Source organism: Dipteris shenzhenensis, chromosome 17 (genome assembly GCF_047967505.1).
Source record: "Dipteris shenzhenensis isolate YYH24624 ecotype China chromosome 17, Dip_SZ_1.0, whole genome shotgun sequence".
Classification (NCBI taxonomy): domain Eukaryota; kingdom Viridiplantae; phylum Streptophyta; class Polypodiopsida; order Gleicheniales; family Dipteridaceae; genus Dipteris; species Dipteris shenzhenensis.
In genome coordinates, this window is record NC_141612.1 from 38,652,754 (window position 1) to 38,664,875 (window position 12,122).

Sequence of the window (12,122 nt, forward strand, 5' to 3'; positions counted from 1 at the left end):
TGGGTAGGCTAGTACCCTGCCCCCACCTATATAGGGTGCAGGGCAGCCTTATTTGGAAGCTGAGCTTCCAAAAAAGGCCAAGCCCCTCTAGCTTTGGAGGGGTGCTTTTTCGAAAAAAGCACCCCCCTGCGCAGGCTGCACGCAGCCCTAAGCGCAGGCTGTTCGCGGCCTGTTGCGCAGGCTGTACACGGCCTATTGCGCAGGCTGTACTCAGCCTATTGCGCAGGCTGACAAGCCTCTCTTTGCCCCTGCCTACTCCGTACCTTCACAAGCGCCATTACCACGCCTCCCTTGCTGCTCTTTTCCGCCCATCTCTCTTGCTTTTCTGCTCTCTCTCCCCTTCGTCTAGACTTCTCTCACAGGCCTTCAGAGATCTCGATTCTCTCTCTCTCCTATTCTTCTTTCTTTTCCGAATATCTCTCCACCCCTCCTATCCCAGGTATCCAGCAAAAACGCAGCAAGAAATTTCGAAATTTAGGGCATACCTGGAAGAAAAACTCGTCAAAAGTTCTCGCATCAGAAGTTCCTACCTCAGGAGTTGGCTCTGATACCAACTGACACGTCCCAGCACTCCTGAAACCCCTGATCTGCAAAACAACCACACACAACATCATATCTGAGCAGGCTGCTCACCACCCAACCGTGACATCTACGGGATGCGATCCCGAATCAGAAGATGTCCCCTCCGAGCCACGAGCTGAGCTACTGGCACGAACTCCCAATCAGATCCAAACCAGCCTGGTGTCCCATACCACCAGGTGGTGCTGTGAAGCCCTGGATCTGTCACTGGGCCTTGGGCTACGCTAAGATGCAGGCGCGCGTCCGCAACTCAATCCAGGATCAGACCTAGCACCTGGGAACGAGACTTGCTCCCAACTGCACACTGAGAACTGAACCCCCTGGGCCTCTTTTATAGACTCGGGCCCCGGCGTCAAAAATAGCGAAGACCTATAAATAGTTCGTACCCTTGCCACTCAACCCGAGAATCAAGCCTACCTAGCTCTAAGCCTCCCCAGGCTAACCTGAGCTAGTTCTGTGTACCTAGTACACGTCAGATACCAATCCGTGCACATGACATACTCCCCCTCCTCTAAGAACTCACTCCTGAGTTCGCTAAGAAATCTGGAAATGTTCTTTGGAGGTTTTGTAATGTCTCCCATGTTGCATCCTCCTCAACACGATCCTTCCACTTAATCTTGTATTCCGTGATAGTACGATTTCGAATCTGTCTTTCACGAAATTCAAGAATACACTCAAGTTCGTGAGGAATAAAAGTCAAATCTGTAACTTCTATAATCTCATGAGGAGAAACAAGTTGATCATCTGCACCCAAGACTTCTTTCAATCTACTGACATGAAAGACTGGATGTATTTTAACATCAGGAGGCAATTCTAGTCGATATGCAACTGGTCCAATTCTTTTAATGACCTTGAATGGGCCACAGTATCTGGGGGATAATTTCTGAACCAAACCAGTACTTAGGCTCTTGGATTCCTTAGGAATTCTCAAATATACCATCGTTCCTTCAGAGAACTCTCTGGGTGAACGATGTCTATTAGCATAAAATCGGTCCCGATCTTGGGCACTTCTAATAGACTCCTTGGCAAACTGCAACATTTCCTGCATATCTAGCAAGAAATTCTTAGCAGCATCATTTTGAATCCCTTTTAATCCAACCATAACTGGTGACTTAGGTTGAAACCCGTACATAAGCATAAAGGGACTGTAACCTGTACTAGAATGCTTTGCACTGTTGTAAGCAAATTCAATCATAGGTAAATAATCTTCCCATGAAGACTGTCTCTTAGATACATATGCCCGAAGCATGTCTTCAACCAACTGGTTGACCTTCTCTGTACTGCCATCGGATTGTGCATGATCCGAGAAACTCATACTTAGAGTAGCTTCCAACTTCTCAAATACAAGTGTCCAAAAGTTACTTGTAAACTTTGAGTCCCTATCACTGACTATGTCAGATGGCAAACCATACAGCTTGAACAAGTGGTCCACAAACTCGTGAGCCAACTGAACAGCTGAAATAGTTGTTCTTGTAGGTAAGAATCTAGCCATTTTTGTCAAACGGTCGACTATGACCCAAATAGAGTCATGACCCTTGCGCGTTCGAGGTAAACCAGTAATAAAATCCATGGAAATACTTTCCCATTTATTACCTGGAATCTGTAAAGGCTGTAATAAGCCTGCGCTTCTAAGGCGTTCAGCCTTAGTAACCTGACAAATCCGGCAACCTACGACATAGTTCTCTATAAATGCACGCATCTTATTCCCCTATTCCCCTATTCCCCTATGGTCACCCCTATTCCCCTATGGTCACCCCTAGGGGAGGAAGGGAGACAGTAGGGAGGGGAGAGGGCGGGTGGTGAGATTGATCATAGCAGGAGGGGCGAGGGGGGGGGAAGTGGAGAGGAAGAGAGGGAGGGATCTGGAGGGGAAGGGGGAGGGGGGGGGAATAGGGGTGACCATAGCCCCCCCCTCCTGATCAGGCTTGTCGGGGCTCTGGATCCACTCCTCCTCAGCGGCTGCCTGGCTAACGTCCGCCATCGTCGCATCAGGAGCTCCTAGGACTCGTTGCTGATGCAAGGGTGAATGCAAATGTTGAACCTCCAACACGGTAGGATCATCGGGCTGAGTGATGGCCCCTTTTGCTAGGGGAGGTGGGTCTCCATGTAAGGGCTCCTGCTGCTGGTCCTCCTCCTCAGGTGCCTCGCAGATAACCCTGTCTCTCTCTCTCTCTCTATGTCTGGCCCTCTGCTTACGGCTCTTGCGAGCATGTTTGCTTGGTTTCTTTTTCTATTTAACCTGGGTCCAATCCCCTTCTAAGGGGGTCACCCAGGGGGTCTGAGACTCCTGCTGCTCCTGTCTGAGGGGGTGCTGGACTCTAGCCTATTGACTCTGCCTACTCTACAAGGTGGGGATGGAAGCGCTCGGCCATGGCCATAGGGGCAATCTCTGGCTAGGTGACCCATCTGTTTGCACCGAAGACACTGGCTAGATAACCCAGAAATATCCACTCGCTAGTGAAGTGTGACCCCTTCTAGGGTCTCTAGGAGAATCAACTTTGGGAGGGACTTGCTCCCAACCACCAGTCTGATCCTGAGGACCCCGTCATCTACTACAACTAAGGTGGCCAACTTTGGCGGAGACTCGAGCACGGTGCCAAATGCCTGACGAATAGAGAGGAGGATGGCTCGATACTTCTTTGGGAGCCCTGGGAAGTCGAGCATAAACGAAAAACGGGGAACATGGTATGTCGTGTCCATGTCCTCCACTGTAAAGCCATGGTACGAAGGAAAGAGGTACACTAGATGAGGGCCAAGGAGGATGGGACTCTGCTCCACGAGTGTCGGGGGAGCTCAGCTGGATGAGGAATAAGCCTCTCCCATAGATGGTGACCTCCTGGATGTAGTCACCCTCTAATGCCAAGCTCGCCTGGATCCACTCTCGCACCTGTCTCCTTGTAGGAGTGAGGCCCACAATCGCCTTGTCCCGGAGAGACAACTGCCTGCTGTACCTGTTGCTTGTCAGCTGGGGAAAGAAGAACCTTAATGGTTGTGGGATTCGAGGGTGCTGCCATAGAACCCCTCTGGCCAGACCAAGGGTCACCACCAAGATTTTATTTCGCCTTAAAAAGCACAAATGTTGCCGTTGCAAGGAGGAAGAAGAAAAAAAAGGAGGGTGAGGAAGGACGTCAGAGGGGATGGCGGAGACGAGGCGAGGCGTACAAGGACAGGCTGGGTGAGGGAGGGAGAGGAAGAGGGCAGGAGGGAAGGAAAGGAAGGCGAGGGGGGAACGACGGAAAGCAGAAGAGAAGAGGGGACGAGAAGGAGGAGGTGGAAGAAGTGGTGGGGCAGCGAAAGAGGAGGAGCGAGCGGAGGAGATGGCGAAGGAGAGAAGGGGAAAGGAGAGAAGGAGGGAGGGAGGAGAGGAGGAGGGAGCGGAGGAGAGGCGAAGGAGTAGAGAGGAGGCGGGGGAGGAGGGTCGGCGAGGGAGAGGAGGAGGGAGCGGAGAAGGCGGAAGAGGCCAGGGAGGCAAAGGGGCGGAGATGACAGGGGAGAGGTGAGTTGGCGGGGGGCGCAGCTGACGGAGGGAAAGGTAGGTGGGGCGGAGTGCGGAGGGGAGGCGAAGGGGCTGCGGAAGGGGCGGGGAGCAGCAGCAGCAACTTCAGATGGGAGATTCTAGGATCAAGATCCTAAACATTTACGCCTCTACTTGTCGATAGCAATGCCCCTCTTTCTCAAGGTAGCTTATAGGGAGTCTTCCAGATGTAGACTCTTGGATCGTTGGAGAAGACTTAAACAATCCAGAATTCGAGGAGGATAAACAGGGTGGATCCTCCTTCTCGGCGATGCCCTTTGCCGCATAGAGAATTTGGGAGCATTCATCTTCACAATCAATGCTAGAGACCCCTAGGAGGCAGAATTCCTCCAAGCTCCCCAAGTATCTTTGCTATCTTTCGATCAATGGCAACGTGATGGTCTACTAGAGAGACTTGATAGATTTCAAGTGGGGGATTGAGTGATGCATAGAGGGGGTTTTGGCAAGGGTGTTAACTAAGAGGAACCCCGTTGCGGACTGCAATAGAAGGCGGTCCGAATCCCCAATGCTTTGTTACAAGAGGAGGTGCGGATTTCAGTAGCTATGGAGGCCCCCTAGGTTGGTCGGGCAGCTTGGATAGCCAATGCGATTCAAAGGAGCCGTGAAAAGCTTTAGGCCGAGGCTTTACAATGTCGTCACTCTCTCTCTAGAGAGAGAGAGAGAGAGAGAGAGCACTGAGACAATATTCTGAAAGACCAGGATCCAACCTCATAGTGGCTAGCAAATCTCTACGTGAGTGTCGGCTAGACCTCCAGGCCATAGAGATCCCTCTAGTGCGCCACAGGTGTAACAGGGAGACAAGAGGACCAGATACTTTTTCCAAACCATTGGCCCTCATTCAACAAGGATGCAGCTTCAACGGTTGCGAAGTATGAGCAAACAGAGGCATTAAGACCCGTAGGAGATCCCATGACCGTTTCCTTCTATCAGGATTTGTTTCAATCCAAGGAGTCCCCCAAGGTCCAAGGTCCTTTCAATCCAAGGAGGAAGCCTCTTGGCAGTGTGGGCCCCTAGCCTCCTCAATAGTGGTCTCCCCAAGCATGAGTAGATAGGAAGGCCCTTTCACTGATGAGAACATTCACACTCTAGAGATTTTCGACTTTGGCTGAGGGTGAAATGTTTTGATCCGGAAGGGGTGGGCAGGTTAACCTAGTGGGTCCCATTGCCTGGGATCACAAGAAATAGTTTGATTCCTCTGTCACTAAGAGAAAGAGGAAAGGAGCTGGAGGGCGGTACTGAGCGGGAAAGTGAAAAGGCCTCCCCTGTGTGACGTCATCTAAGCATTTGGTTGGCAAAGAAGAGACCCCCTAAATCCATCTATCTAGAAAACCCACCCTCGGCATGGTGACCTCGAGAAAAGACCACTACCTTGTCATAGGCCTTCTCAAAATCTAAGAGAGGGACTGCGGTAGGTTGAGACTCCTCCCAAGCCCAATCCATTGCCTCCCAAGAGATGAAGATGTCGTCCAAGATACTGCATTCCTGAACAAAACCTGTCTAAATGTTGTGGATCATGTCAGTGAGGTGAGGCCACAACTGCAATCTTAAGATCTTGGGTGAGATCTTGTAAGCGGTATCTAGCAAGGGGTGATCGCTCTCCATTGTTGAATGTCATGGCTCCCAATCAACATGAGACAATGTGGAGGGCATCTTGGATTGGGGGGGGCACATTGGGCTTCCATTGGAGTCCGTGACGGTAGTCAGCGAGATACTTTGGCTGTCAGGTGGGTATTGACATCTCAACGGAGCAGCAGATTGCCCCCATGCTAGAGATTCTGGGGCAAAAGCTTTTGTATTGGAGCTTAGCCAAACTCTCCCTACTAAGAAGGGCCCTTGAGGCCAACTAGGTCTTTTTGGCAATGGCTCTCTCGTGTTGGTGTTCTCATAATGGGACAGCTCAGGCACTTGGTGTGCAATTTCTTGTGGGTAGGATTGGATGGCATGAGGAACACTAGAGCGAGAACACTAGAGCGAGGGCTGCTTGGCAGACAATGATCCTACTTGCAAAGGGAGGACTTAGAATCTTTGACTCGAAGATGCAAATCAGAGCCCTTTTGGGAAAATTGTTAGTGAGAGGTCTCACTCTAGGCTCAGCTCCCTGGAAACTCTTGGTTCAGCGAGGGAGCTTTTTAGAGGCTCCACTCATAGGGAAGAGCTCACCCTTGATGAGGAATCTCCACAAAGTTTGTAGCGCTTGTCCGAAGGACTCATTTGGGCCAGCCCGCAATATCATGAGGAGTTTGAGAAACAAACCCTCCTATGGCACCGGAACGTTCGAGAATAGGATGAATTCATGCTGGGGCAGTGGACCTCGCATTGGTCGCCACCTTCAATAGAAGGCTGCAGCCTGGACTTCGTCAAGAGAGCTGGGTTGATTAGCAGGTTTCCCAAGAGGCTATCTCCAAATTTTAGTCATGTTTATGGACCAGCCGTAGGCCATAAAAGATTTGGTACTCCAGGATCGTGGCTCATGGAGGTTAGACACTCCATGGCTAGAGCAGATGCGCATAGATAATAGATGAAAGTGAATCATGGGTTCAACCGACAAAGTGGCTCTAATACCAACTGAAAGACCTACCTAGGATGTCCCTAACTAAAGGGCACCTGTCCACTGGGTATAGACTAAAGTCTCTCTAAACCCCTTATAATAATCACCATAGTCCTTAGGCCTACCATTGAAAGGTAACAACTGAATATCAAATTTGAGGGCATGGAAAAGTAGAGTTTATTCCCACATCCTCTTGTAACTTTGTAGCTACTTGCATAAAAAAGTTCATGTAGTGGTTGGCTGATTTATTAGGCCCTTGAGTCATCTCAAAGATAAGCTTAAAGACTATCTGCAGCGGCAAGAATTCAAACCAATGTGCTTCATGAACTCCTCCCAATCATATCAGGCATCCATTGCAATGGATATATGCCACTTGCACCATTGAGTGGTTGCTTCACCTACTAAGTTCATGGAAGGTAGTATGCACTAATGGGTCTCCTTTGTGTGTACAATGGAAAAGTATCTCTCGAAATGATTGAGCCAATAAGTAAGCACTAAAGAATCAGTCTCTGTCATACTTTCAACGCTGATCAGGTAAGAGCACCCATATTGTTGCTTTGGTCCAGGGTCTCTTTGCCATTCTTGCAAACTCCATCCTACCATCTTCCTTTGTCCTTCCACTCATTTTTCACTTTATCCTTCGCTTTGCAATTCATTTGCTATCTACTGAGTGCCAATGCATGGGTATTAACTCAGATAGACCCCGTGTACATGCGTAAGATCAGTTGGTCACATGTACACATAGAGTATCTCACATAATCCAGTTGCTTCATTTTAAGAAGGGCTTGGGTCTACAGATGCATCTCCTTCCCTATTCTATAGGAGTGGCCCAGCAGCAACTCAAGTGCCTTCAGGCCTTGAAGTCTCTCTCTGACAGCACTTGAGAACTTGGTGATTGCCATTCCATAAAGAGCTGACTCTTGGTGTGGACCCAAGTACTGCCTGAAACTGACACGTCCTACCCTGGCCAACTGGTACCACATGGCTGATTGTCCTGCGCAGTCTGCTGAATCCTTGCTGATGTGGCAGACTGCATGGCTGCCCACACGTCTTGCTGACACGCAACCTGTAGGGCTGTCCACATGTATCTGCCTGCTCAGTGCTACTGTGCCACATCTTCCTCCAGGGGGCTCGACAGCCCTTGTGGGCCCTAGGCCTGGACAGATGGCCACGGGCTGAGGTATGCCCATGACATGATTACTCTATCGTGAGAAGATGCACAGCAAAAAGAATGAGCTCCTAGCTCAAATAAAGCACAACATAATTGCAAGGGAATTTGGGAGAGATCTTTCATTATTAGCTTGGTAGGACACAATGATGGTCCATGGTTTGGCATTGAGAGGTAGTCAATTCTACAAATTCAAAGCACACTTTTGGTGGCTGTGTGGTCGAGGATGCAGGGATCTTCTAGTTCTGCAGAAGATTTCTCTTAGACAGTGAAGAGGTTGTCCTTTATTACCATCACAAGCATGAGGTGGCATTTCCAACCTCTTCTAGTTCTTCTCAGGTTTTTTATTTGCTCAAACTTTTGAGTGGTATTTTACCACAGGTTGCTCCGCATGATGTATCTATGCCTTCTGTTTCTTCTCTTAGCTCTTTCTTTCATACCTATAAAAGTCCATAAAAAAAGGCAATGCTCTGACCAAGGTCCCACACAGTGCCCACTTGTAATGCCACCACCTAGTGCAAATGGACAATGATTACAATATGGTAATCCTTTGCTTGCAGAACTGTAAATTTGAGGTCCACCAGACTCAATTGAAGGGCCATCATGATTTGAAGCCCATCTTGGACCAAAAGGGCTCATCGGCTGGCTAACCCACCGCCCTGCTAGGGTCAGCGTCCACTGAGGGCCCACTGAGGGCAGCCTCTGCCCTCTTTAGGCATGCCCTCCCACTCTTTGCGCCCACGCACCTGCTTCACAAAGTTGCTATCCAGTCTTAAAAGAAGATTCAGTTTTTGTAGTTTCAGCAGTGCTTCTACTTGAGTTAACTATCACAAATTTTTACTCATTTGGATATTGACTATGAGTTTTTGAAGGGTTTGACTAGTTGATTCCCTTTAGTAATGTTTTACAAGAAAGGTATTTCTGTTCCCATTCAAAGCCACTGCTCTTCAGAATATGGTCCAGACTTTTCAGGAGTTTAGTAATGTCTACAAATCTATCAGCCGCAGTTTCAAGAGAGAGGCTACATTTTTTGTTCTGCAAAAAGTGTGTTAGATCCAGTGAGGGTTACCCATGCCCTGCGCTATGATAGAGGGGACGGAGGCTGTTCTTTTGTAATCTTGGGCCTTGGCATTGAACTAAAATTGCTATTAGACTTCTTAGCACATATCTAACTGACAATAGCTCATGACGTAGTGGATGGTTCTCAATACAGTTGTACATTAAATCAGCTCACATAATATAGCAGAGAGAGAGAGAGAGAGAGAGAGTATATACAGAATCCCAGAAGCACCAAAAGTAGCATTGCTGCTGCAACCACAACCATAGCAAGACGCCTGCAGATTATCCAACCAAAATCAAAAGTAATCTTGAGTGCAAGCTTTTCTTCCTTAAAACATACAAATAAGAGATACGGATTTTTTCTCACACTTTATTTAGGCCAGTCTTTATCTTGTGTGCATTCTCATCCGTCTTGTTTTCTAGGTTTGTTGCAGCAAGTGTCAGCTGTGCACGCAAGTGCTGAATCTGTGCCCTGTCCGAGCCTGAAAGAGCAAAATTCAAAACATATATTGTTTCGGTCTCTGCGAGGGCCGTGGAGACATTTCGCAGTCGCCTAACAATGATTTCTGATTCTTGAACCACGTAATTTAGTGTGTCGGAAAGCTCATCATAAAAGTAACTTTGGCTGCTGTACACCAATACACAACCTGCCCTGTGAAAACCCGCCATCTTACTACGTCAGTACAACTTTGGAGTTGAAAAACAAATGCCACAAATGTCAAGTTCCCTCGTTCCTTTTTCTTTTTAACGTTTTGATTTAGCCTTTCATAATTTTGTTTTGGCAGGGGGCATGGGTTGTTTGTTCTGGGTAAGCCTTTATTGCCCAACTTTGCCGACATCTACATACTTACACTGCAGCACCCGTGAAGATGAGTAGGAACAGTAAAGGAAACAGATTGCCCCCTTGATGAGCTCCCTTCAATCTTTCTCTACAACAGCAGCAGCAGCAGCATAGAAGGAACAGGTAGCATAGTCCAACTACCAGCCAGACAGCTGCTAGAACAAAACCAGGGCCACCAGTAAGCCCAACTGACTGCAAGTCCAAGAGAAGATATCAGCCATGTTAGAATAGTTTTTTTTTCTGTGTAACACGAAAGTATTTGAACACATCATTCAATGATCATTCTCCTTTTTATCAAAGAAAGTACTATGATAATTTATGCATTGCGCGATTTTGTCGTGCGCATAGTACGTCCGCGGGTAGACACGCGGACTCAGCACAAAACTATCCTTTACAACCCTTCGTTCACCAGCTACGCTCACACTGAGCTCTTGTGAAGGATCGAGACATGGGTCCTCAGGAGAAAACTTACTGCCCAGTAGTGTCTATTTTGAATGTCCCAGCCTTGACGATATAGATGAAATTTATCCGTCGGATCTCGTCTGGTTGTTCGATGTCTTGCCAAAACAAGGTATGTATCTGTAACGTTTGGTTCATCTCCGGCGAACGGAGACGGGAGCTGCTTCAAACTGCGGCCAAAGCTTGTAGCATATTGTGTCGGCCATATCCGGCGTTCTGCGGGAAAAAGGGCCTGTTCAAGTTAGCTCATTCAACTTGCAATTTGGCGCCCGAATACTAGAAGTGCATCTTTCGAACTGCCAACTGGAGCTGCGAAAACGATCCTTATTCTCACTATGAGGTGATTAATTCTGACTCGCGAGTATCAGAATGCTGATTTAAATTACGAAATGCGCAACTACAATTTCGACTCTCTGTCACGGTTTTTGTATCGCACCATGACTATGTCGGCTCAAGAAGAACATCTCAACGTTATTCGCGTGTCTGCTGGCTCTTCACGTTCTATTCTAAAAGCAGACGTTCAGACCTGGAAGAAGTAATCCGGAATGCGTCCTCGCTAAACAAGCTGCAGCTACAGGTGTCGTGGTGCGCCCACTTGGATCGAACATTACAAAACAAACAAGGATCATAGCAGCAAATTTGGAGTAAAGCTGCAGACCGTCGTCCGGCAGGTCCATGAATCTCAATCTGCCCATTGCCAAAAGTTTCAATGAAGCTACCGAATCGGGGCAGACGTATATTGCAGCTGTCGGAGCGAAGAGTGCTGCACCATGCAAGGCCGTTTGCAGGACAATGCAGGTACGTTAAAAGAGGTGGCAGGAGGAAGAAGTTCGATATGGGCAACGGAGACCTCGAATAAGAAACTGTGAGGGAGACATACACGCTTGCAGCGCGTGGACAAAGTCGGTTGCGTGTGATGGAGGAGAGGGGAATCCGTGGGGCTCGCGGAGGATTTCCCGAAGCTTTCGATCTTGACGACGCCGTTATGGATCCGACTGATCATGACTCTGCGAATTCCGGCACTGTTGCTATCTTTCTGCGAGTCGTTGATCCTGACTCCTGAATTTCTATGGGAATTAGACATCGACGATGTGATATTGTTAACTTTGATAAGTCTCCTTCTCAAATCTACGGCGATTTCGTTTGCGACGGCAGGCCAACATCTGAAAAGGCGACTGTGACGGGATCAGGAGCCCGAAATTCATTGAATTGCTGGTTTATCGTATGAATTTCGGCACCGCTCCAAATGCCGTCGGGCTCGTTGTGAAGCACTGATTTTGGGTTACCTTTCTGGATGGATTTTCTGGTCGGAAAGGATTGCTGAGGTGCTGAAATATTTATGTCGTGAAGGTGCCGGATGAGGTAATTTCCTAGTGGCCGAAATTCGGCCGTGAACTGCTGGCTGCTCATTTTCTGGCCGAAAGTCGGGCAAATTTTGTTTGTCTGAATTTGATCGGGAAGTATGGCGGACGGATCGACGGCAGATTTGGCCGGAAAGATCCCCGAACAAGAAATCGTTACGACAGCAAGAAACGGAGTTTGACGGCGATCCACGTTTGCCACGTGGAAGCTGTGCAATGGACAATCGTGTCGGCGCTGCAGCAGACGTGGCTATGACACGTGCCAATCTCTCATGGGCTGATGAAGACCCCTATTAAACAATGTCGATTTGCAAGGTCACCGCCCACGTAAGGATTGCCCTTTTTCGAATATTAATTATTTTCCTCGAAAAACTTTGCATCGTTCTTCCCCAACCTTTCATTAAAAATGTCACATACGGGTACCATGGAAACATTGGTCCCATCCATATTCACATGTATCTCTATCCTATTCCCTTCCGCCATGTCCTACGGACCCCCATTTAGTGAAATTGAGGCCCTATTAATTAATTTGTGCGCTGTGGACGGGGGAGGGCAAATGTCCAATTAACATA

General features: G+C 48.3%; 1 protein-coding gene across 1 annotated transcript in view; it reads right to left on the reverse strand.

Annotated features, from left to right (window-relative positions):
• Positions 1-10,944, reverse strand: part of LOC147892089 (uncharacterized) — a 29,463-nt gene extending 18,519 nt beyond the window's left edge. Inside the window, exons 1-5 of the mRNA XM_087388737.1 lie at positions 10,716-10,944; positions 10,203-10,405; positions 9,741-9,922; positions 9,257-9,541; positions 9,106-9,164 (exon numbers count right to left, since the gene is read on the reverse strand). Of these exons, the coding sequence (XP_087244863.1) occupies positions 9,106-9,164; positions 9,257-9,541; positions 9,741-9,922; positions 10,203-10,405; positions 10,716-10,884 (898 nt within the window). The 5' untranslated portion in view covers positions 10,885-10,944. The remainder of the gene's footprint in view (positions 1-9,105; positions 9,165-9,256; positions 9,542-9,740; positions 9,923-10,202; positions 10,406-10,715) is intronic.
• Between the last annotated feature and the right edge of the window lie 1,178 nt (positions 10,945-12,122).